Source organism: Crocuta crocuta, unplaced genomic scaffold (genome assembly GCF_008692635.1).
Source record: "Crocuta crocuta isolate KB4526 unplaced genomic scaffold, BGI_CrCroc_1.0 scaffold70, whole genome shotgun sequence".
Taxonomy (NCBI): Eukaryota; Metazoa; Chordata; class Mammalia; order Carnivora; family Hyaenidae; genus Crocuta; species Crocuta crocuta.
In genome coordinates this window covers 12,519,612-12,545,531 of record NW_027528417.1, presented here as the reverse complement: position 1 = coordinate 12,545,531, position 25,920 = coordinate 12,519,612, and the positions used below count along the sequence as shown (strand labels likewise).

Genomic DNA, 25,920 nt, shown 5'->3' with positions numbered 1-25,920 from the left:
GCAGACCATCCCCCTCAGACTTGATTATGCTGCCGGCTGAGGTGGTCAATAGAAAGAATTTGGCATTTCAGCCCATCAAATCCTGCTGGGAATCTTTTGACTTTGTAAAAGATGACATTTGTTTACATTTAGATAGAATATCCTCAACATTTGAGTCGGTGAGCCCTAGATGTAGGGTTCAAATAGTTACGCTGCCCTATTATTGTAAAAAATGATCCAATATTGACTTTCGGAGCAGTTATCCTTAATGGCATTTACTTTAGAGCATCGATTGCCAAGGCTGACTCATTCAGAAATGTCTCATGAGCTGCACAGAGTACAGCTGCAGAGGCCACATCCCTGCAGAGATTCAGTAGCTCTGGGACCAGGTCCACAAATCTGTTTTTAAGAAGCACTCTGGATGGTTCTCAGGGTCACCCAAGTTTTTGTGTGTTTTTTTTTTTTTTAACCATTGGNCCTCTGGATGGTTCTCAGGGTCACCAAAGTTTTTGTGTTTTTTTTTTTTTTTTAACCACTGGAATAGAGCACAGATTAAAGAAGCCACAATCTGCTCTTCACTGTTGACCCTGAAGCTGTCAGTGGGTGTAGAATATAAATACACGGCACAAATAATTTTAATTGCATTTTTGGAAGTAATTTCTTCTCTCTCTCTCTCTCTCTCTCTCTCTCTCTCTTGCCTTGTACCCAGAACTCATGTGGTTAATTGCAGGTAGCAAGAAGTCATTTGTCCCAAGATTTCAGAGAAAAAAAATGAGCACTATGTCTGACATAAATCTGTAGCATCACAGTGTTGTCATATTCTTGGACGCTTGAGATCACATGACGTTATTGAAAAAAGCATTCTTACTAGTGACTTAGGGACCTTAAAACAAGTGTGCCAGCAATCACATCATCCTTTATGTGCATGCATTTAGTGGGTGCAAAATAAGTAAAAAGGAGGCAAATCTAAGGTCATGAATATACTAGCAAGCTGTATTTCTAAACTTTATATACTGACGTAGCTTGGCTTCTGATTTTCTGCTAGTCTTTTTATCTCTTAAATTTTATTTGTTTAATGTTTGTTTATTTTTGAGAGAGAGTGTGTTGTGTGTGAGCGAGAGAGTGTGAGCATGAGCAGGAGAGGGGCAGAGAGAGAGGGAGAGTGAGAGAATCCCAAGCAGGTTCTGCACTATCAGCACAGAGCGGGAGGCCGGTCTCGAACTCACAAGCCCTGAGATCATGACCTGCTTAACTTACTGAGGAACTCAGCCACCCCTAAATTTTAGAAAACAATCTCAATATCCACTTCTAGCTGTCTTGCCAGTTGTAGCGTTCAGGCAGGATACAGAGGGACATGGCTTTCCAAGTTGGGGGTGGGGGAGGGGAGTGGCATTTTGATATAAATCTAACTGAATTACATAGAATACTCAGCAGCAAGAATATTCTAGTGAATCAGACAGTAATCATCAGGGTACATTTCCTCCTCACTGTATTATGGTAACCAAGGTTAGGCCAGATCATACAATACTGTTTTCATGTATTTATGTAAATATACTTTAAGGCAAACCTAACTGGTTTCTCACACTTTAAGCTTTACTCTTTTCTATTTATAAGTTATTAACTGATTATAGAAAAAATATTATCTTTGAGCATTAATGAAAACTAGATACAATAGACAAAATAAACATTCAAATAGATAAACAATTGCATCGATTCCATGTCCCAAGAATAATGATACAAAGGAGCCGTGGGTTTTTTTTCTCTTAAGAGCTTAAAAAAAAAAATGGGCACTTTTCCCAGGATTTCTATTTCCTGTACATAATATGGATGTTTGTTTTTTACAAGTTAACGGGACCAAACGGTTTAAATTGTTCTTTAACTATACTCTGAAAACTCCAATGGCTTATGTTGGCATAACTTTATATTAAACCATTTCTCTGTGGAGAATAAGTTGAAAACTTTCTAGCTATCAGGCAGTAGATTTTAATTTTTATCTTGAGGAAATATAACCATAGATTGAAGGACTTCTTCCTAATTCCTGACTTTGTGTAGTCATTCTTAAAACTCCGCATCTAGTTAAAGAAAAAAAAAAAAGCCTTCCAAAAGCTTTCCCTGAAGTTTTACTTTTCAGTTGCAAAGTGTAAAATAACCTTCTGAAATGCCTTCTCTAAGTCCTGGGGTGGTACGGGTTTGTGGTTTGTTTGGGGAGATTTTGTTTTGTTTTCAGGAGAGAGTGCACTTTCTTATGAAAGAGACAAGGGAAAGTTTTACCTGTCTCTCTCCTGTGTTTTTTTTTTCCTTCTTTCTTTCTTTTTCTTTTAAAGATTGGTGATAAGGAATTCTAACCACTTAATGAGATGGGAGAGGCCTCACTCCATTGGAGTGAGGACTCCAGGTGGAAGTTGATGGATTGGACAGGTAAAGACAAGAGTCCCGCCCCCTCATGCCTATAGTTGGGTATATATTAGGGAACCTAAAATTATGTACAGAGAGAGAAAGAGGAAGAGGGACTTGAGTTCTGTTATCTTCTTAGTAGATTCCTATTGTCAGGGTCTCAGAGGGGGTGGGGGGGCTGGCAAAATCCTGGAGCCAGAAGAGAGGACAGCGGCATTGATCAATCTTACTGCTAACATGTTGTACCTGGAAAACAATGCCCAGACTCAATTTAGTGAGGTAAGGATTTTAGATTTTAGCACTCCATTTAGAGATGCTTTTTTTCATTTTTTTTATTTTTAAACAAAAGCTTACATATTTGTGGTTCTTGGTCACCCAATGTAATGGTTTTGCAAATCATGTATAGGTATCTCCTTTTCTTGGTGAATGTTTTCTGTGGTGACTGTAAGGTGTTTTTTTTTTCCTTTAAGTGGGAGATGAAATAATCAGAGAAAAGACATAAAAGAAATTTCTGGGTGACGTTATATATTTGAGGAAACCCAATATTCAGGAGTTTTTAAAAAATCCCTTTTTGGAAGAACAGACTGGGAGAGCAGCTCACATTCTGCTAGATACCTTGAAATGACTCCTCTGTCGTGTGCTCACGTACCAGTGAGATAAATTAGTTGACTGTGTCTTAACTCAGTTAAGTTCTCAGTTCTGTCTCCAGACTTCATCCTAAAAGCAAATGAAGCTTTTTCAAAATAATCCAGGTGAGATTTTTTTTTTTAAGCCATCTTCATTTTGAACTCTATCAATCCAGAGACCCATCTAAAATCTTCAGGGGACTTCACTAATGTTCCTCTTGTCTGGTGATTGACTTAAGACTTTCACTGTGTAATGGCTAAGTTATTTGGGGGGCGATGCCTGATTAAATATTTATACATGCATACATGGCAAACGTGTCTCATAGCATTTAGGATTTTATGTAAGGAATTGATTGGAATTGATGCTTGGCCTCTCTGATCTCTCCTCAAACTTGTCTCAGGGATTTAAATCACTGGACAAATGGATAAAGGGTTGGGGGGGGGGGACAAAAACAAAAANAGGGGGGGGGGGGGGGGACAAAAACAAAAAACTCCTGAAGAGACTGTAAGGCTTTGAGGAAGTTTCCTAAGGTTGAGGGAGGTCTAACAACAATATTAGTTTACATTCCTCAGAATAGGGCAGCTGTGTTGACACTAATCAGATTGGGGTGGGGGGGGTGGGTGGTGAGAGTGAGTTCAGTGTTTCAGATGAAAATGCTTGCAGGCGATTGCTTGGAAAAGTAGACTGGAGTACTCAAACTGAGCTCCTTAAAAATCAAAACAAAGTGCATAGGACTCGAGTGTGCACGGCGAAAGGAAGATCCGTGCAAAGGGCAGCAAAGCAGGGCCTGCGTTGTCATATTGACCACGGTATTGTCTAGACACCTGAACTGTGTAAATATAGCAGGGGAAATATCGAGTTATCTACAGAAGGAAAAGGAAGTGCCTATTTTCCTTTAAAACATTCAAGCAGGCTTGCTCGTCCTCAGTGGAGAAACTTGAGTTTCTTGTTTGGCTTCAACATTGAAAGTTAGCTTAAAATGTTACCAACAGTTAACAAAAAAATGGAGGTGACTTTAAAGATTACCTTGTTTCCATCTGATACCACGTTGGTGAGTTTTCATCACGAAATAAGTGGTCTGCCGGGCATATCGTATCTGACTTTGTGTTGCTTAACGAGCTATTTCACACATATATTTATAAGCAGGCTGGGATCTGACTTTGGGTCCAAGTAGAAAGGGACAGAAAGAAAAGGTGGTTGAGAATATATCTATAAAAAAAGTATGAAGATGCAAAGTGGAAAGTAATGATTATTTCTCGTGGAGGAAAAAACTGCGTAAATGTTGTGCGCAGAAGATAACCTGTAGGAATGATTGTCTTTTATGGAGGCAAAAGAGTCATGTCATAGGTGAGGGTATAGCACCCTTATTATGAAAGAAAATACTGTTCCATGGGTTTGCGTTTTTCAAAACTTGAGGTATTCGAATGTGTATAGTTATGTACCCAAGTTGTCTGTTTTCTCTTAGAATGCTTTTAATGTGTATAGAGGATATCTACGAAAAAAATATGGCTGAATTTCTCTAACTTCCCACCTCTTTTTGTATATTGCCATTGTGAGTTTTATATCCTTCCACTAAAGCGTATATTATGCATAATTTTTATAGCTTGATTTTCACTCTACTGCTTAAGCACAGCTTTCTTTGCTATATAGTGTAACGTTTTCATATCTAGTCCTCTGTAAAAATGCAGTTCTATAACTGACTCTACAAACTATCTGGGACCGCATGGCCCTGAGAATCAGGGAATTTAATATAAAAGTTGTAACATTTTATAATTTATCTTAAGACAATATTCCTTAGTAACTCTTGATACAGAAAGAGTGATCTAGTAAAACACAAAAATTGTTAAAACTTGGGTAGATTAAGATGAAAAGGCATCTAGCTCCCCATGAGAATGAAGATTACTTTGAAACTATAACCCATTCTCTGACTTCAAATAGTTTTTAAAATTGATTTGCTAGTAGCTTCTTTGGTTTGATAAAAACAAGGTAAGAGCACAGTTCTTCCTCTGTCCCCTTTTTCACAGCTTCCCAATATTATCCCTCCAAGCAGAGCTAGACTTTGGGAAACTGTTAGTGAACAGGAAAGGGTCCGGAAGGGAGGGAGAACGTGGGCAGGAAGTAACAGTCAGAACTGAAGTTTCCACCCTTGGGTTACAGGGGAAAGAGGCTTCAAGGAAACATCACCCCAATGTGTCAGGTGTAGAATGACCCAGCCTCTGGGACTGGTCTCAGTCTTAGCCTCAAAAGAAGGAAATTCTTCACAAATTAAGTTTAGGTCAACTTTCCGGTCCCCCCCAAGACAAAAACAAAACAAAACCAAAAAAAAAAAAAAAAACCAAAAAAAACCCCCAAAAAACTGGGCTGTGTGTGTGTGCATGCATGTGTGTGCAGAGAGAGCAAGAAAGAGAAACAGAGACTTCCAAACTCCTCCTTAGAAGGACATTTAGGGCATTTTTATTAAAAATGTCTACCTGGGTTCCTGTGTGAAGGTGGAAACGTACTTTAGTGAATAGGTTCCAATATTCTAGAAGTAAACGGGACTTCAAGGCTCCTATACAGAAACACCCGATTTTATAAATCAAGACTAAAGATCTCTCCCTCTCTGAAGTAGAGAGAGGTATAGGTAGATAAGTGAGTCCTGTTGACTTCATTTAACCTTTTTCTCTTTCATACAGAGAGAGAGAGAATGTATTCTGAAAAGAGCTTTTGTGATTCATAGTAAATGCGCCAAAAAAAAAAAAAAATTCCTTAAAGAACTGATGTGCAAATCTACTGGAGAGGAAGAAGAGAAAAGTTTGAAGGCAGCAGTAGATGATCTCAGAGTTCAGGACATTGCCATTTAATTGACATCTAGGCCCGCATGGTCAAGGGAAAAAGTCTTTCTTACCCTAATACTGTCTCCAAGAGACATGTTTCCCATGGGAGTGATTTTTTTCTCCTAATAGTTAATAAATGTATTTTCTTAAGCTTTCTGATGTTTAGCGCCCAAAGTATCGTAGGTCAGAAGCAGAAGCTGCAGATTTAATTCAGCTGTCAGCCAGGCTGTGTTCCTCACTCCAAGCTGTGGTCTTTGACTGCATTGCTTCTTTTACAACTGGTGGCCCTCGAGCCCAGAGGGGACTGGGAGAAAGAGATCTTAGATCACAGATTATAGATCATACCTTCTTTTGCTACTATTGGAAAAATGAGTGGTGATAATATATCACTTATCCTTTACCTAGATAAGGAAAAAGCATGTTTGGTTTGGTTTGTTTTTTTGTTTTTTTTTTTTTTTTTTTTTTTTTTTTTTTTTTTAGGAGAGCACTAATCCTCAACTGGGGTGTGTAGAGTACACTGAGAAACATGAATGAATGTCTGGTTAGCTATGCCAACCAAAAAAATATTGGTTGCTTTTGCACTATGCCACATACATCCTCTGAATGCAAAGTTACTAACTTTTTCTTAGATGATGAGTAATACGGATTTGGATTCTATAGTCTTCCCATTAAGGGGGTATCTGTCTGAAGTTAGGAGATGCTATATTAAGGAAGGCTTTGGGTCAAACAGTTAAGAAATATGCTGCTTCAAACATTCCCAACTTTCCTTGAGGTGCATATGATAGCTTTGAGTGAGACGTGAACTTGTGGGATAGAGGAGTATAAGCACAAGTCCTACCTTCATAGTAATATCTTAAAATTAAACTTTTCCCCCCGTTGAATACACTATTTATTCTTTGAATCAGTTTATGTCAATAAATAAGAAACAATGAACACAGACACCAGAAGACCCATCTGTGGTCTTAGTATTTCGAAGATGAAAAGTTTTCCAAATCCAATGGACTCAGAATTCTCTTTTGAATGTATGATGAAAAAATTGAGATGTCTGATGTAGCATTATTATTCAGTACCAATGTGGTGGACTGAGTTGCTGATGCAGGACATCCAGTAGAGTAGTGAATTCTTTCCTTCTGAAGGAAAATGGATTGAAGTGTCAAGGTTAAACAGTCAATCCAAACATTAGGCTATGAATTTGATTCCCCATCTTCTCTTAAGAATGCAATTTGGAGGCACAAGAAAATAGTAAAATATAGATTATTAATGCACTGCCTCTCTAAACCTCTTCTAATTTTCACTGATAGCTTTTAACGATTTTGAATTTTGTCAATATTCAAGAATGCTAGTATTGGGAGGAGGGAAGCTTTGGTTGGAGGACCACCTTGCTCTTTTTACAGAAACGTTTCCTGAGCATCCGTTATATATACGATGGTATGTAGGAGGGGAGGAAACAGTTCCTGTGCTGAGAACTTTACAGTTCAGAGAGGAAATGAACACACACAGTTATAATACAGGGCAGATCATCACTGTCATATGAGAAGTATGGGCAAGATATATAAAGGATCAAAGAGAAAGAGTACCTTGAAACAGGAGGATCAAGAAAATCTATATGTGTAAGTAAAATGCAGCTGCACTTGTAAGGTCAGATAGAAATTTCTAAGTCCTTGAAATATGAGCGGGAAGGAGGATTCGGGGTGAAGAAACGCACATCAGGAGAGGCACAGAGCTGGGGTGAATGCTGGTGTACCCAGCAGTGTCAAATAGCTCAGATGGAAGTGAAAAAATGAAAAAAATTAGGAAATAAAGTTAGACATGTAAGATAGAGTGTGTCGTGGAAGGCCAAATCACATTTAATATTGTGGCGGTGATGGATCATGGAAGGACTTTGAACAGAAGAGTGGTATAATTGGAGCTGTACTAGGGGCACACATGGGGAAGATAAATGGCTTTGCTCAAGACTGCCCAGAAGAATAAAAATGCATTTCTCTGTGTGACACAGTGGCCATCTTGCAAGAATATTCATCACTTCTCTGGGAACTTTCGAAGGGTAGAAACGGATCATGTCTAAAGTCTTATACAAGTTATACATTCTCTGTGCATTGCTCTCTTTAATGGCTATGGTCTCTGCCATGGATAAGTTGGAAACAATTGGTTTTGGTTGTCCTAATTTATGCCTGCTATTCAAATGTAATTATGAATAGCACCACTTTCTCTTTCAAAAGTGTTCCACTTAGAATACAAAGTATATGGTCACCCTACAAATGAAGACTCACTCTTTATTTCATTATTTCCCCCACCTCCACCCCAAAATGAGAAAGTAGTATAAGTGTGTTGGTAAACAGATACAGTAGTTTTGATTTCCTATTCACAAACCACTTTGATTATTTCCACCACGAAAGAAGCATTTCCTTACAACCCAACATTTACTAGGAGCTAATTAAGTACAGTCACATTGCTAGGCAGTGTAAGGAAAGCAGAAGTGAATAGTTGCAGCCACTTGTGTCTGAGAATTCACAATTCTAGGTGCACGTAAGGTATCATGAATGACTTCAGTATGAAGCAGAATCTGGGAGGAGGCACTAAAGACACTCAAAGACAATGAAAGGGTTTCAAACTGCTCATGTTGAAGGTAATATTTCATGTAGTTTGAGGACTAGAATTTAGCCAAGTTATGGAAGGAAGGTCATTCTAGGTAGAGTGAAAAATTAATAAAAATACAAGGAAAAACCTCATAGGACCAGATGACCAGATACTGATATACCAACATGATATATTGACTTGAGAAGAGAATGTTGATTTAAACACAGATCTGTATTTCGCATTTATGTCAAAATGGAAAGTTGTTGTAGAAACAGCAACAAAATATGGTAGGGACTTCTACCTTCTGAGAACTAGAACCTATGAATATTTTGAAGGCATGGACAAGGTTCAGAACCTGAGATTCCAAACTTTGTCTACGTGCTTTCGGAGTGGCAGGTGTAATCCTGCAGGGAAGGAGAAAAAATAGCCCACATGTTTGCTTGGGCCAGGTGAAGTTGAGGGTTTCCTGATCCCATTCCTTAGACTCTCCAGAGACAGAGAAGTTATCTTACCCTTACAGGAACTCAGTAATTACATTTTTATTCTTATTTTTAAAAAATGCTTAACATGTATTCATTTTTGAGAGACAAAGAGACACAGAGCACAAGTGGGTGAGGGGTAGAGAGAGGGGGGAAGACACAGAATCTGAGGCAGGCTCCAGGCTCTGAGCTGTCAGCCAAGAGCCCGATGTGGGGCTTGAACTCACAAACCACAAGATCATGACCTGAGCCAAAGTCAGACAGACACTCAACAGACTGAGCCACCCGGGCACTCCAGTAATTACATGTTGAAATTAATCAACGTTAGAACAAAATCCAGACTGATTCTTTCTGTTAAATAGGATTAACTTTATTAAATAGTCCTCTTAGAATCAGGATGAGAAAACCATTTTTCTGGTCACTGCTCAAAATGCAAATAGTAATCCCGGAGGTAAGTGTGAGAGAATATACCAAGTATGATATTTGTTCAAGATGAGAATCCCAGCTAGGAAATAATAGAGCAGAAGCAAATATGAATGTCCCATTTAAGAAACAAATGCCTCCCCCCCCCCCATTAAACAAAGAGCAGGAATAAAAAAATCAAGATTTTGGTATCTCAAATTAAAAATACTTTGCCGTAAATTTTTCAAATTTTATTTTGGTTGAGGAGACACATTTGCATTTGAGATTTGAATGGAAATATTGGGGGAAGACATGTCTTCATCTTCATCCGTATCCATATCCTTTCTTCTACAACCTCCTTCATCACTTCCATCTCAGGCAGGAGGAAAATGTAGCCAATTACAGAGATAATGGAGGGATAGGAGAGGGTGGGTTCAGGGGGGAGGTGACTCAGTGACTTGATTTCAGTGTAAAGAGAGTGGGTAGGAGGGAGCACTGGCCTCAGTGGTAAGTGGGGGGAGTCCGAGCTTGCATCCCATTCCTTTCTCCTCCTTACAAACCTAGTCCTCCACTAACAGAAAGTGGATTTTTAAAATATCCCATATCGAAATGTGATTGTGCTGATTTCATCTTCGTGCATACATCAGGGGGAAACCGCGAAGTTGCATAAACTACCACATTGCTTGCAACCTCCTTTGCAGAACTAAGTAGTTAAATGAAATAAAATAAAGTCTCTTCTTTATACTTCCCTGTATTTATTTTCTTACTTGGTCTGATAATAGAGCACACCTATCCCATTCAAAAGGCATACCTTTTCATCCTGTGGAAAAAAACATACATCTTGGGAAGCTCTCATTTCTAAATGTATTTCTTACTTGATAATGACTAAGTGTATACACTCTGCTCAAGTTTGTTTTTTCAAAGACAAAGTAAAATCAGGCTGTCATGTCCATTCTGAGATGGCTTTGCCAGGTAATACTTACTTGTCAATTTGAAGTTCAGAAACTGGTATTAAGATAAAGCATATGTTGGTTCTAGGTGAGGGAATATTGGCAAGAAGAAAACATTTTTGGAATGTTAGTGGATGTGGGTAGAGTGTAAATTGATATCTCATGCAAAATGTGTGATCTGAAGTACATCTTGTCCGAGTTTCTTAAATGGTAAAAAAAAAAAAAAAAAAAAAAAAAAAAAAAAAAANAAAAAAAAAAAAAAAAAAAAAAAAAAAAAAAAAAATTATAAAAGCTGAAAGAGGGAATTTTGAGTCAAGCTGTGGTGTGTTGCCAGAGGCGGAAATTTATGAAACACTCTCGTCAGCTCTTCTGGAAACACTACAAAAGAAATAGTTCTACTTTCTTATTGGTGCTAAAGCCACTAATAGGTGCAGTTTAGTATAATACCACTGTGAGAATTACCACCCCCAAAGTCAGCTTGCCTTGGAAAGAACTCTGTACAGGCATTTTCTTTTTCCTTTCAAGCTTACACAAAAACACCCAAAGGGGCCATTTCCAATCCAGGCAGTGAGCTTTCTCAAGTTTATTCTCTCTCAGATCACGGAGACAATGGAGAATATGCCCTGTTTACTCAAATCAGTCTGGATTAGTGTCACTCTATTGATGGAATCAGAAATAAAAGAAAAACCATTACCCTCTCAACCAACGGGCAACATCAGATGTTTTGGGAATTGGCTTGATTACTTTTAAATGGACCACATGAGACTCTGTCACCAGACTAAGGTTGGGGACTCTGTGGGCATACACACAGAGAGAAATGGGGACCGCGGGTGAAGTAGAAAGCCCAGAATAAGCCTCGCGCTGGGAAGTTATTTCAATAGCCAGTCCCAAAGTATCTGAAAGGCTAAAAAGCAGAATAGTAAGTTTCCAGAGAAGGTACTTTTCCTAACTTTTTTCTAGCCCCCAACACCAGCCCCCAGATATTTATCAAATTGTTTCTAGTGTTTAAGGCCCTGCTGAGAGGCTACCTCACCCTTAAAGTTTTCTCAGATCTGCTCCCTTCCCCCAATTCAGAATAACCTCCCCTTCCTCTGAGATCTTTTACACTTCTCTGTTCATCCGTCATTGCTTTCTGGGAGGACCCAATGCCTTCTCCTCAATCCTAGACGGAAGACTGCTGATGGGTAGGGCACGTGTGGTACTGATCTCTGTATCCTCTCCGGGGTCACCAAGTGATGTCCCTGAGTGTGATGGAGGCATGCTCTGCTGCTGTTGCATGAGGTGTATCTTCAAATAAAAATGTGGCATATAATACATACTTTTACAGGAATGGCTCTTTATAACCTATGCAAAAAGCAAAGTGTTTGCACACATTGTACACACCTTGCCTCCACCTGTATGTTCTGAATCGTATGGTTTTCCTTGACATCTTACAAGTCTCTCTCTCTCTCTCTCTCTCTTTTTATGAACCTGGTATTTATTTCCATTATACCTTAAGTGGCAAGAAAGTTTTTAAAACACAGGGAAGTTTCCTGAGTAAGAAATGCCTTGTACTCTGACAGAGGTAAACAGTGTAAAGTGTGTGCTGCTTTCATTTAATGGATTACCCATGAGGACAGAGAATGTGTTTGATTTTTTAAAAAACTGAATAGATGAGATTTTTATCTTGCTTTGCAGTCACTCCTTAAAAGTGTTTACTTGCTTCCACACTGATTAGTTTTGTCCCCTGCATGTCCCTTAATCATCACAAGAGACTTGGGGGCGTTGCTCTGGGTGAATAAGCCTGATGATTTGCAAACACTTTTCTGTTTTATTTTTAATGGTGTTATTATTACTAAAGGATGCCTGAGAAATCTCTAAGTCATTTTGTTCTTAAACATGGTGTCCTAGTTTTTTGTTTGTTTGGTTTCTTATGTTCAAATAAGACACCACGAGCTGTTGTAATTATTAAACTGATTGATTGTTACTTTCATGAATGAGTAAATAGGATGAAATGAATAGATGGCTGTCTTTTGAGAGTGAGGCATGTCTTCTGCATAGCTGGAAACTTCAGTTTTATTTTGCAGTTAAAAGTGACAGCTTAAAGGAGCACTCCAATGTTATATAAGTCACCGTGTCTAATTACAAAGCGTAGTAAATCACTAAAAACTTTCATCTCAAACACAATGAGAAATGTAGCAATCAGCAAAGAACTTGACGAGCAAGAGGAACGGATGAAACAGTGTTTCTCATTTGAATAGAAGAGCAAAACTGAGTAGTGCACTCCTTCTTCATGCTTTACTTTTCTATCTACAAAGAGAGGCTAGTGTTTCAACCTCTCTGTGTGTAGTATAAAGTCTGGGAAATGAAGTCATGAGCTTAGACCATTTGCAAGAAAATGGTGCATAAGGTACAATCTCAGTTCCTCAAAACATATACTGTAAGCCCTTAATTATGGCATTATTCTAAACTGACTTCTGGCTATCAGGGCAGAAAATCATGGAAATTAGAGAGGGAGGGACAAATTTTGTGGCCTATCCACCAGAAACTAATGTCTTACTCTAAGCTTGTTTCTGGGTGGTTTCTCTCCAAAGAAATCTGCATTCGGCCACAAGCACCATATGTAGGAAGTGAATAATTATATGACCACAAAGGTTTGGATTCTTACCGCTGATCTATATGCATTAGAAACAAACTCTAGGCCATTAGGGAAGAAATAGTGCCCTGCCGTGAAAACGTGTATGTGTTTGTTTTAAGGAAGTAGAGGCTCATTAATAAACTTTTCAGCTAGGTGTGAGCTACCAAGTATTACTCACTCCCTTATGAGTGACAGGACAGGCTATTCTGCTACTAGTTCCCATAAAAGCTGAAGTGAAAAGCCCAATCCCACCTACCAAAACAAAGCAGAACACAGAGAAAAGGTCATAGAGATTATTTGGAGATACACCATAATATTCAGTCGTCACTAGTGTGTAAAGACATGAAGCCGATGAGAAGGCAGGCTTCCTTCAGCATTAAAATCAACAGTTAGTTGCATTAGAATAAAAAATTATCTTCTGAAAGTGCTTTTTATTGGAAAATGTTTGGCATTCATTATTTCAATAAATATTTCCCGAGCAGCCTCTGCGGCTCAGACGCTGTTGCAGACACAAGACCCGGTAATGAATGAGATATAATCTCTCCTAGATTTACGGTCTAGCAGAAAAGACCAATATTTAAGAAAAATTGTATTTGTACATGTGAATTCATTTCAGCTATAATGCTGTGATGCCAAGGGAAAGTCGGAGGAGTAAGACCATGTGAAACAAAGGAGAATGCCTACCTGGGTGAAGAGGGCTTCTGCTGGGGGATGGCATGAGCTAAAAGCTGCTCAATGAACTAAGATACAGCCCACCAATGTGAGGGGACTGCGGACTGACAGCGTTTGCCTTTGAAAAACTTGAGGAGTGCCTGTTTGCAGGTTGTTTACTGTGCAAACGAGAGAGTTTCAAATAGGGCCGCATAAGCCACTTGGAAGATTGGGGCCTTTACTCTAACTAAGACAATAGGGAGCTGCTCAGGGTCTTCAAGCTTGAGAGAGACTCGATCTCAGCTGTCCTGAGCCTTCTGGTGGTAGCTCCGAGGAGCTGGGTCTCTCCCTGTTTGCAGTCACACACCATCTAAGAGTGGTTAGTTTTATAGCCTGTCCTTAATATGGAATTTTTTTGAAGATATAAAATCGGTATGCTTTCATTGAATGTAATTTTTAGATACAAATTCCAGGCCGAAATCTGAGTGACTCAGATTTACATGCAGTCGGAATGAAAGAGAAGTAAGCCAGCGGGTTCTCAAGCCAGATTTACTGGTTTCTCGTTCGGGCTATGTCGCTTACTACCTTGAGCAAGTTACTTAATCTTGTGGCGCTTTGGTTTCCTCATCTATAAGTTATATGTAAAACATGGGATAATAATGCCACCTAGGTCATGAGGATTCAATGAATGAATAGGACTTGGAGACTATAAAAAACATAGATAGGGACTCAGATTATTCGTAAAAGTAATAGTAGTAGTAACAGTTAATATTCTTTACATAGAGAGGATTGGATATGGATGTAACATACATTTCCGACTTTTAAAACATTTTAATGGTCATTATCTATTGAAATGGCTATGTCTGCGGTTCCACGTCATGATAAACAAAGCTATCCCCTGTGATACAATGTTAATCGCATTTAATCACGCCAACTAATTTAAGTCATAATTTCTGATATGGCCTAGACAGATACGTTATAAAAATTATTTTTAAAATATTTTAAACCCACTTTAAAAACCAATGAAACCTGACTGATGGTCTTCTAAAATCACCATGGTATGCTTTCCATATAGGTGGCCTAACCGTCACTAAAAGTTTTCATTACTACGTACTGCCTTCCTTGCACGTTACCATTTCTGCTAAATAAAGCCATCAAAATAGTTCTTGTGAGAGGTTGAAAATGTCCTCAAACATGCTTTTCCAACGTTGAAGAAATTGAAACTCTGTATATTTTTCCTTCTGTATCTGGAAGTATTGAATATTAGAATTATACCTTCTGCTTTCTGCTAAGCCCAATGCTGCCTTGGTATGTGGATGGTGACGACAACTCTTTGCGGAATTTAGATGCTCATGATTATAATTTTGCTCATTTATCATTACCGACCGAAATAAGAACTTGAAGTTTATTTCTTCTTAGTTGAGCTCTATCTACACAGTGTGAATTTGGTAAATTTAGGCTGAGTTTTAACCTCAACACGTTCCACCGTCTGGATTTGCAAATGCTATCGTCCAGTATCTGTTCACATTGCTGTCCATCTGATCAGCTTACTGTGTATTTATTCACTTCACCTGAGGTTGGCTGGTGTTGGCTTTTAGGGAGCTCTTTCCTGCGTTATGGAATCTCGGGCCTCAAAGGAATCTCGGCACTTTGTGTCAGAACATAAAACATTCTAGTAAACTCTCTGCCTGCTGCCAGAGGTTCCTGTGCGCTTAGGTGCTTTCTTCTTACAGGCTATTTGTTGTAAGATAGGAGTACACTTTACCTCCAAGCATGTGCTTTGGGGGATCATTTGGAAGATAAAAGAAGTGAAATATTTTACAAGGAACAAAATCTGGTCTTGAGAAAAACCTGATGCTAAATATATTCTTAAGGTTGAAAGATGGTACTTCAACTTGACATAATACAAATATCTTCTTGGCCGCGAATGGAGCATTTTAACTCATTTGTGTTCAATTCTAGCATAAAACAAGCCATCATTCTTTCAGGTGAGGCAGGCGATAGAAAACTAAAAAATGACAAGCATTTCTCCCTAAGGCAGTGCTTGTTGAAAAGTCACCATCCTGCTGATATTTGGGGATGAAAGCGTAGTACCGTCTACCAGAGCATATTCGAATGAATGCTCTGTAAAGTCAGGGTCATGAGGAACACTGCTTTCTGTTCCCAGGAGGGGCTTCAGAATGTTCACAAGCGCTCCTTCAGGAAACCCGAGGTGAAAGGTTCAGTCAGCTGGGGAAAGTGTATACATGCTGTGGATTTCTAGGCTTGGGTTGGTAAATCTGGATAAATAAAAAGCAGGTTATCTCATTTTTTGAAAGTAATTTCATGGCACTTTAAAATAGCTTTGCGGAGGAGCGTGGCCATCCATCCGAATGCTAGGATTGAGACACCTTTTATGTTCGATCATGAGATTCAGTCTCATTGTAGGAAACTAAGGTCCAGGTGGTTCATGTACCTTCCACCAGGTTTTCAGCACATTAGTGGCAGTGTTGGGACTTAGACCCTACATCACCAAGTCTAAGTTCAGAGTTCTGTTGCATTACTAGGATCTATTCGGGAACGTTAAGTGCTAAAGAGTATTCAATTCCCTAGCCTGTCTACTAATCAAAGATTATAAATATAATTTCAAAGATTATAAATAGAATTTTCCCCAAATGAAATTTGGGCAACTTATTATTTCCTGTTACAAGGGAACCTTTACAAATTTGTTTAATGTTTATTTATTTTTTCGATAGAGAGAAGGGGGGGGCAGGGGCGGGGCAGAGAAAAAGGAAGACACAGAATCCAAAGCAGGCTCCAGACTCTGAGCTGTCAGCACAGAGCCCGACATGGGGCTCGAACCTGTGAACTGTAAGACCATGACCTGAGCTGACGTTGGATGCTTAGCTGACTGAGCCACCCAGGTGCTCCTAAATGGAAGTAAATAAATTTCAATTACATATCCTGACAGCAACCTCTCCTATTCCTGATTTGGCTCTTATTCTTAGTATTTTTTTTTTATTAACCTCTTGATAGACTGTTGGTTCTTTATGCCATGCTGCCGTAAATGAGCTATTATGGATATTAACATCTAGTAAATAGAACCTCTAACATTTCTCTTATAAGATTAATTGGAGGAGAAAGATTTTCAGAAACACAAATTATGTCTAAGTCCCTCTTTCCTTTGCACTGGTCAAATGACTTGATGGGGATCCTTATTTTTTTATCTTAAATTCTTTTATAGGAAAGCATTTACATTGTCAACTTTATGTATAAACCCATGTATTCGATATTGAGTTTTGTTTACAAGGATACATACTGACGCAATATTGCTGAACAGGTGAGAAGAAAATTTAGGTTCATGTTATGTTCAGAGTGGAAGATCATTTAACACTGTCATTCAGGAAAGAAAAATAGATGCAACTAAATAGGAATTGCATTTATATGACACTCTTACTACAGTGTCCACTCAGGAAAAAAAAACCTAATCTTCTGTATTTTAATTCTAATCATCAATCCAAACTGAAGTTTAGTGAAGAAACAAATCAGAGCCTATAGGTGACTATGAGAACGTAAAGGGTGTAAGAGAGGAGAAAAACAAGAAAATACTCTTAGCTGTATTTGGGAATAGTACTTACCTAAACTTACTCTTTCCTAATGGTAGAAGCAAGCAGTTTGAGTTTCAGCCCCTGGGTATCCCTACGCTTATCATGGCAGCTCCATGTTCCAGAACACCCCCAAGCTGTTCTTTGATTGCAGGAGTATAAGTCTCTGTGACCAAGGTGTGTATCATCCTTTCTGTGGTCAGATCAACTACACTAAATGTATTCCAGCTACAGATGCTGGTAAAAAACCTAGAGTCCAGGTGGTGAGTCTTCTGTTTCAAAGTTATTTTCTGGGAAATGAAGCATCTGTTTGAATTCAGAGGAAATCAATTGCTTTCCTTTATCAGGTGTACAGTAGACTTCAGGTATATTGTGTTCATTACGCCTTTCAGGTTTTGTGGAAACATGGCTGTCTCCTCTTTCAGACATGATAGAGTAGATATATAACAGTTTTTATTCATTCATTCATTCATTCATTCATTGAGTGTCTACAGAGTGTGTTAAGTTTATTATAAATTCAAGATGCCTCGTGGTTTAGAAACAGACAATCTGCTTTCTATTTCATGTCAAATACGCTAATAGTTTTTGTTACATCAGATCACATGGGACATAGGCAACCCCATACAGTTTTTCAGAGGTAGTTTTTGTGACCAGTGTGAAACTGTCATGTTCTAACTTCTGACACCCTTTTACTGGGCACTGTAAATAGACGTCACATGAGCATCCAAGAATAATACAAGATGCCTCCCCTCTATATTTATGGAATTATAGTAAAAAAGGGGCACAGGCATTGCTTTACTCATCCCATCAGCTTCACCTTGGTGGAAAATAAGGGATAAATATTATTCTCATTAATCTGGTGCAGAGCTAGCTTCATGGGCATACGAAGTGTGTAGTAGCAAAGGATCCTGTGTTTTGTTTGATGCTTTGCTATCACCATTTTAAAAAATCTTCCTTCCTTCCTTCCTTCCTTCCTTCCTTCCTTCCTTTTTTTGAGAGAGAGAGAGAGAGAGAGACATAAAGAGAGTAGGGTGGGGGGAGGAGAGAGAGAGAGGGAGAGAGAGAATCCCAAGCAGTTTCTGCACTGACCGCGAGGTTCGCACTCAGGAACCGTGAGATCATGACCTGAGCTGAAATCAAGAGTCACACTCCTAACCGACTGAGCCCCCCAGGTGCCCCACCATTTTGAAACTTAGTAATTTATGAACAGAAGGCCCTGCATTTTCATCTTGTAATGGGTCACGCAAATTATTTTGCTCATTCTGCTGATGGAGTACTTGGTCTTGGCAATGTTGTTCTGCCCCTCGGCCTCCAATGCTTCTCAACATGTCCACTCTCGTGTCAAATGAAAGAAGCACAGAAGAAACTTCTGTTGTTGTTGTTAACTAAATGCTTTTTAAAATAACTTCAAAAGTACTGTTTCCCATGACAGGTTTATGACCTCGAGTTTTAATAAAGTTATGTAAAGTATCCAAGTAGACTTCCATTCATGGAATTCCTATTTTGGTGGGTTTGTTCTTGTTTGTATTTTAGGCTGATTAATTAATTAATTATTTAAAAAAATTTTTTTAATGTTTATTTACTTTTGAGAGAGAAAGAAACAGAGCATGAGCAGGAGAGGAATAGAGAGACAGGGAGACACAGAATCCAAAGCAGGCTCCAGGCTCTGAGCTGTCAGCACAGAGCCCGATGTGGGGCTCGAACCCATGAACTGTGAGATCATGACCTGGGCCGAAGTCAGATGCTTAACTGACTGAGCCACCCAGGGGCCCCTAGGCTAATTCATTTAAAGTTAGTAGTACTGGTTTTATACTTTAGACTTTCTTTTAAGACAATTGGGTATACTACTTGGCTTATGTTTCTTTAAAGTAAAACTTAAGAAAGGTTTGAATTGAAATGTGTTCTTCCATTTTTATCTTGGATGGTAAGCAGCTCTTTGTCTAAACCTGAGAATTCCAGCTTTACGATGCCTACATAAACTGAGATATTGGAAGCATACTCTGTTGTTATGAAGTAAAATATTTCACCTAAACTGGTTGGAATTACACATGATGGCATTTAAAAGCCCAGCCATCAGCACCCGCAGTGCTATTAAACTCGGAATAAGGTTTCTGCTTCTTTAGAACCACCCACTGCGTTCAGCCTTCCTGCCTGCTATTCTAGGGGGTCCCCTATGTGCCTCTGAGGTAAATGCATTTTCCATTTCTCTTAAGTCCTTCGAGAAGCGCTGAGTGTTTGCTCACTGGCTTTTAAAGCTGGTCCCAAAAACTTTTCTCTTGACATATATTGAAAAAAAAAATTTCAAAGGGCTCTGTTTCTTTGTTCTCATCCAAGCCCACAATTAGCCGAAGTTCCATTCTGCGTAGCTGGAAGGGCCAGGAAAGGGGTGGCTCAACAGGCATTTTACTGCCTGTGAGAAAGTGCTCGGCCGAGTTTCTTTGTCCTTTATGTCAGGGCCGGCCGCTTCCCTAATTGTACTGCTGTAGGGAAGCACGTGCCTCTGGGAGCATTATCTGATTCCTAAGGGATGTTCAGGAGGGCTTTGCATGCTGACCCTTAACTTGAACACAAATAATATCTTTTCAATCCCATTCCTCCGCTGCTGCTTCAGGCCTAGATGCCTGAGGACTTGAACTCGGACCTGGGGTGGGGTGTGGGCACTTTGTGGAGCCTCGGGTTCGGTTCCCCTCTACCCGAGTCGGCTCACCTGCAAGCCTGCCTCACCTATCAAGAGGGCATAGTTGAAGATGAAGGACAAGGCAGGGAATAGTTGCTGCAGAAGTCAGAGGGGAGCAGGGGCAAGACAAACAGCTGCTCTTGTCAGCAGGGGGATAAGTGTCAGGAGATTAATAGTCATTTGAAGAGCAAATGGGGACGTGGCATTCGCCAGTGGAATGCGAAAGTATAAATGTAATGGAATGGGCATGTGGCCTTTAACATTTAGACAGATGCTCTCTGGACTGAATGGAATGGGGGAGTTCTTCGTCTCTCCTCCCCATGTGAAATACCGAAAGTTTAGTTAAATAACTTGGTTTAATTAACATTTTTGTCAAGCTTCTAGTGCCTCTGTAAGTTTGTTCTCCTCCATCGTTTTACGGGGGGGTCTGGGGCCATCAGAGTTCTTTTTTCCAGTGAGGGGCCAGGCTCCTTTCCTTTCTAAAGCAGGTGCCTGCAAAATTGCTTTTTCTCTTCTTGCTTTTGCCTGGTTTCCCCTTCACTCACTTGAGGAAACGATGAGATTGACGTGGACAAGCAAACCTGTACCATGGGGTGGGTGCCCCTTCCAGAAACGTGTCCAGTTTGACTCAAGTTTAGGAATGACTTGAATTATCTCCTCAGGCTGACAGGTGTCATGGTGTTGGGCAGGCCCTGGACTTGGAGTCAGAAGATTTGGTTTCAAAATTCCCACTCTTTGCTTATTAGCTGATGCTTATGCAGATCGCTCCCCCTCTCTGATAGTTGTGTATTTTTTTGGCAGATTAAACGAAAAGTTAACTCATTCTTTCCGTACCCCTTGGCCAGAGTGCCTACTCTGTAACTGTTTGCACAGAAGACATAAAGCATCTGGCAGAGAGTGACACGAGCTAATGTACTTCTCAATTATATCAAATATAGAATGCTGATGATAACTAAGTGATATTTCTCTTACACATGTTCTACTCTAGCAAAGATTAAACTGCCACAAAGAAAACGAAAGAGCAGAAGCAAAATGAGGCTGTGTTTGGATGACATGCAAACATGTGACTTTTAAAAATATATAGGGGACTCTCCCTGACCTTGCTACTGATGCTTCACCAGGCTTGATGAAATGAGTCCTTGGTCAGGGGGTTGGGGGGCCTTCTTGGTACCTTGGGACGGAATTTAGATAATAAGACTACAAGGAAATTTGGAGAACATCTGCTTTTGCTCCATCTACAATGATTTGATGCTCACATCCCTTTTAGAACATATCTATCCAGTGATCTTTCTCATTCTGAATATCATGGCAGGAAGGGAGAAAAAAAGTAGCAGATGGTCTTCATTTATTTGGAAGACCTTCTATACACCTACTAAACACTGGACTTTTTTGTCCAGTTTGTTAATGAGCATACATTTTTAAAACTTTATAGCTGACACACAATGTTACATTAGTTTTAGAGGTATAATATACTGATGCCAAGTCTATACCCGATGCGATGCTCACCACACATGCAGCCACTGTCTGTCACCATACAACGCTACCTCAGTATCATTGATATATTCTACTTTCAGTTGGTCTTCAGGAAAACACAGTCTCCGAAGGCTGCACATTAAGCTATGTGATCTGTGCAGGTCCTTATAAGGCACACAGGGGTCTCAAACTTCCCTTGACGTTTATGTGTATCACAAATGGATCCTTTTACTTGAAATGTGAAGTTTCATAGACCCAAGTTGGATTTCTGTACAATGCATGCACCAAATGATGCCTTTTTGGAGCAATGTTGTGCAGCTGAAATAGCTAACTCTGGGGTTTCTGGGTGCCCTGCAGCCACAGTACACAAACCTGGGGCTCCTGAACAGCATGGACCAGCAGATTCAGAACGGCTCCTCGTCCACCAGCCCCTACAATACAGACCACGCGCAGAACAGCGTCACGGCACCGTCGCCCTATGCGCAGCCCAGCTCCACCTTCGATGCCCTCTCGCCGTCCCCCGCCATCCCCTCCAACACCGACTACCCGGGCCCGCACAGCTTCGACGTGTCTTTCCAGCAATCTAGCACCGCCAAGTCGGCCACCTGGACGGTAAGAGCCCTGGGCACCTGCGTGCCCTTAAACCTGACCCTTGCCTCGGAGGGTGGTCTTTCCTTGCCCCCCTGGGGACTTCTCAACCCTGTCAAAGCTGAGAGGTTCATTTCACACAGTTTCTCCCTGCCCTCCAAGGATATTTTGGTTTCGAATGTTTAACATTGAACCAGAGAAAGAAAAAGTGCCATCACGTGGCCAAAGTGCCGATCTGGGAACCAAAGCCCTGTATTCTGAATGGCTTCTAGCGATTTCAGCAGATCTGTTCTCTCCATTCCTGCTGTCAGGGGTCCTTGGTGTGAAAGTTTTTGCAAAGCTATAAAGCATTATGCCAACAAGAAACATCATAGTCATAGGATACGTATTTGCATTTTCCAGAATGTGGGTTACTTACCAGCCTCATTATTTTAAAGAAGTAAATGCCATATTAATACGTGACTAAAAAATAAAATCACAGACATGGAGTAATAAATGTAAATCTCACTTATTAAGGAAGGGCTAAATTTGTTTATACGTGTAGGTTCTAAAACACGAATAGTAATTTACTGATACAAATGGATTCATTATATTTAGAATTCCCCCCCACCAAAGAAGCTTCTAAAACTGCACCCCAGAGTCCTGAATTAGTCCAAAGACATTCTGATGAGAAATGTTGGAAAAAAGAACTTTACATATATAACTTTTCCAAGAAAATACGGAAATATTTTCAAAACTTAAAAAGGTGCAAGAATGCTTATTCTGTTTCAAAGTTCATATTGTAAGGTATTATAAATAAAGCTTATATATAAGGGAGGAGATATACAAGGCTTGCTTTAATTGTTTGATCAAAGAATGCCCAAACCAAAGTGGCGTGCATATTTTTCAAACAACTTAATATTTGCATAGATTCCAAAAGCGCTTCCAAATATCGTCCTCTTATTGACAGGTAGCTTTAGAATTGCTTTCACGGTTTTTTCCCCCTCTTTGGCAAATAGGTTTCTTGGGAAAGTGTTTTACTTTTACGTTATAGCATCTAGTTCACTATTGCTTTAGTCCAGCTGTATCTGGTTCACAAAACAATCAACATTTATGTCACTACCTCCCAATGTCATTTCACATGTGTTCCCTCATTTTGTCTTCACTTCTTTGTGTGCTAGGTAGGATGAGCTGTATACTTCCCGTTTGACTAGTGAGGAAAGCTAAGAATGTAGAGGTTTAACGACATCCCTAAATGGACAGAAGCTTTTGTGCAGCAGGACCTATTTCTGATTCTGGCCTCCCCGCCAGATTGTGTTCTTTCTTTCTTTTTCTTTTCTTTTTAATTAAGAAAAGTTTTTTTTAAATGTTTATTCATTTTTTTTGAGAGAGAGAGAAAGAGACAGAGACAGAGAACATGAGTTGGAAAGGGACAGAGAGAGAGAGACACACACAGAATCCGAAGCAGGCTCCAGGATCTGAGCTGTCAGCACAGAGCCCGATTCGAGTTGAACTCAGGAACTCTGAGATCATGACCTGAGCTGAAGTTGGACGCTTAACCAGCCGAGCCACCCAGGCACCCCTCTTTCTTTCTTTTTCTACCATTCCACATCGGGATGTTCAAAATTTGCCTAAAATTCTGTTTTAGTGCTTTGTTATCACAGTGTGAAAAGTAGTTCTGTCGTGGTTCACATTTCAGACCTAAAAGCCTAACTATGAGCCTACAGTTTGATCTTTTTTCCCTGTGTGATTTATCAATTGTATCATAATCTTGAGTGTCTTTTATATGAATAATCCTGGAGATGGACACTAAAGGGAAGTAAACTTAAAGCTCATAGGCCTTAATAAATATTGGTTGATCAGTCTAAGTAATACTTTGCTGAAAATCTTCTCGACTAACCATTTTATAAATGGAGCACAATGTGCTTTAGGATAGGGGTCGCCGATTGGATGTTCCGGATCCCTGATCTTCCAGGCTAACAGTCTTTCATTTGTGTACCCAGACCGAGCTCCACTGTGTTAGGAATAAGCACATCTGAAGGGTTGATGGACATATGGAGGCCACTAAATGACTGCTCACTTCCCTTCTAAAATGGTGTAAGAACCATGGTGATAGATCTTGTTGCAAATGCAACCTTAAATCAGCCTCCTTTGCCTCCCCCATCACCTCCTCATACATAAATCTTTTTTTTAATGTTTTTTATTTATTTTTGAGAGAGAGATAGAGACAGTGTGAGCAGGGGAGGGTCAGAGAGAGAGGGAGACACAGAATCTGAAGCAGGCTCCAGGCTCTGAGCTGGCTATCAGCACAGAGCCCGACACAGGACTCGAACCCACGAACTGTGAGATCATGACCTGAGCTGAAGTCGGACGCTTAGCCGACTGAGCCACCCAGGCGCCCCTCCTCATACAGAAATCTTAATGTTTATGTTTTTCCATATTGAACACAATTCTGAACCATCAAAGCCACCTCTCTAGGAGAAGTAAATTGGGACACACACACACACACACACACACGGCTGGGGATATATACCTAAGTGATAGGTTAAAAAGAAGAGGAAATGTCTTGTGGAGTCTTTCTGGTAAAATTTCCATACATGGGACAACCTTGAGGTCAGTGCCCTGAATCCAGGGGGTAGGCACTGGTGTTAGGGGAAGGGCCACTGTTTGTGGGACAGAAAACCTGGATTCTAGACATGATCATCTTTGTGACTGTAGCCAAGTCCACTTGGTCTTGCTCGAGTTCTGTCTGTGTCTTTGATGAGGAAAGGGCTGAGTCCGGTGAAATCTATTTTCCTTTCTTCTGGTGTGCTAGTATTAAAAATCAGCATAGGCCACTTTTAGAAGGACATAAGTTCTTGTTAGGTGTTTTGCCTGCCATTTAATGAGTGGCCTGGGTTAAGCTGTTTTGTCTTTCTTGGATTTCAAACCAGCTCTCTACAGTCTACCCTACATATTTTACAGAATCCTATAGAATTTTACAGATTTTATAGAATAGGTTGGATTAGATGTCCATTCTCTCCTTCTAGTGTAGCGTGTGGTGTCTAGAGTTTTCCTAAGTAGTCCTTTCTTGTTCAGCGTCAGTTTTACTTTAGGCTCAGTTGCATTTCTTCTAACTTAGGACACTTGAACCCTTATCTGAGTAGCAATTGAAATCACCTGAAAAGACCTCGGATCTAGCCATGGACACTGGTATCTGGTATAGAGCAGCATCTAATTCTCTAAGCCAAATTATATATCCCCCCACTTAGACACAGACCTCACTGTTTTTGTTTGTTTTTCAAAGATTATTTAATTTGATGGGGGGAGAGAGAGAGAGAGAGAGAGCGAGCTAGCACCAGCACATGCATGAGTGTGGGAGGGAGGGGCAGAGAGTGAGATAGAGAATGCCAAGCAGGCTCAGCACCGTCAGCATGACAGCAGAGCTGTCATAAGCTGTGAGATTCTGACCTGAGCCAAAACCAAGAGTTGGGCGCTTACGGTCTGAGCCACCCAGGTGCCCCCATAGACCTCACATTTTTAAAAGTATTGTCCCATACTTTTATTTGGGCTGAGCCTCACAGCTGAGGCTGTTAGCCCCACTTTTATAAATGAGGAAACCTAGAGAAGTCAAGGTTACAAAGCTGACCACCCGTCGAGAAGGGAGAGGAACCCAGGGTCCCTCACTACCAGTTCAAGTCTGTCTGCCATCCTGTCTAGACTGTCTTTCCCCCTGATAGAAGGAGATATACAGGGACCCACGGGCCCTGTGTAGTATGGGGCTAAAGCCTAGCCAATAGAAGGCTTTTTAAATGTCATATTACACAACACCTATTTCTTAGGCAGTCTGTACATTTTAAAGCAACTTTTCAAAATTAAACACTATAATTTAATATTTTATTTATTTCTGAGAGAATGAGAGAGGCAGCATGAGCAGGGGAGTGTCAGAGAGAGAGGGAGACACAGAATCCAAAGCAGGCTCCAGGCTCTGAGCTGTCAGCACAGAACCCGACGCGGGGCTCGAACCCACGAACCGTGAGATCATGACCTGAGCTGAAGTTGGATGCTCAACTGACTGAGCCACCCAGGGGCCCCAGACACTATAATTTAAAACTGCGTGCAAACGGGAAGCAGCAGAAGCAGCTGTC

General features: G+C 40.2%; 1 protein-coding gene across 6 annotated transcripts in view; it reads left to right on the top strand.

Moving 5' to 3' along the window:
- The first annotated feature begins 2,485 nt into the window (after nt 1–2,485).
- The window catches only part of TP63 (tumor protein p63), a 103,349-nt gene continuing 79,914 nt past the window's right edge, over nt 2,486–25,920 (top strand). For 5 of the 6 annotated variants that reach the window (XM_077754384.1, XM_077754383.1, XM_077754387.1 and 2 more), the window contains exons 1-2: nt 2,486–2,652; nt 21,584–21,838. In XM_077754384.1, coding sequence (XP_077610510.1) covers nt 2,611–2,652; nt 21,584–21,838 — 297 coding nt within the window. In that variant the 5' untranslated portion in view covers nt 2,486–2,610. Of the gene's footprint in view, nt 2,653–3,070; nt 3,126–21,583; nt 21,839–25,920 lie in introns of all 6 variants that reach the window. The other variant, XM_077754385.1, reaches the window with a different exon arrangement.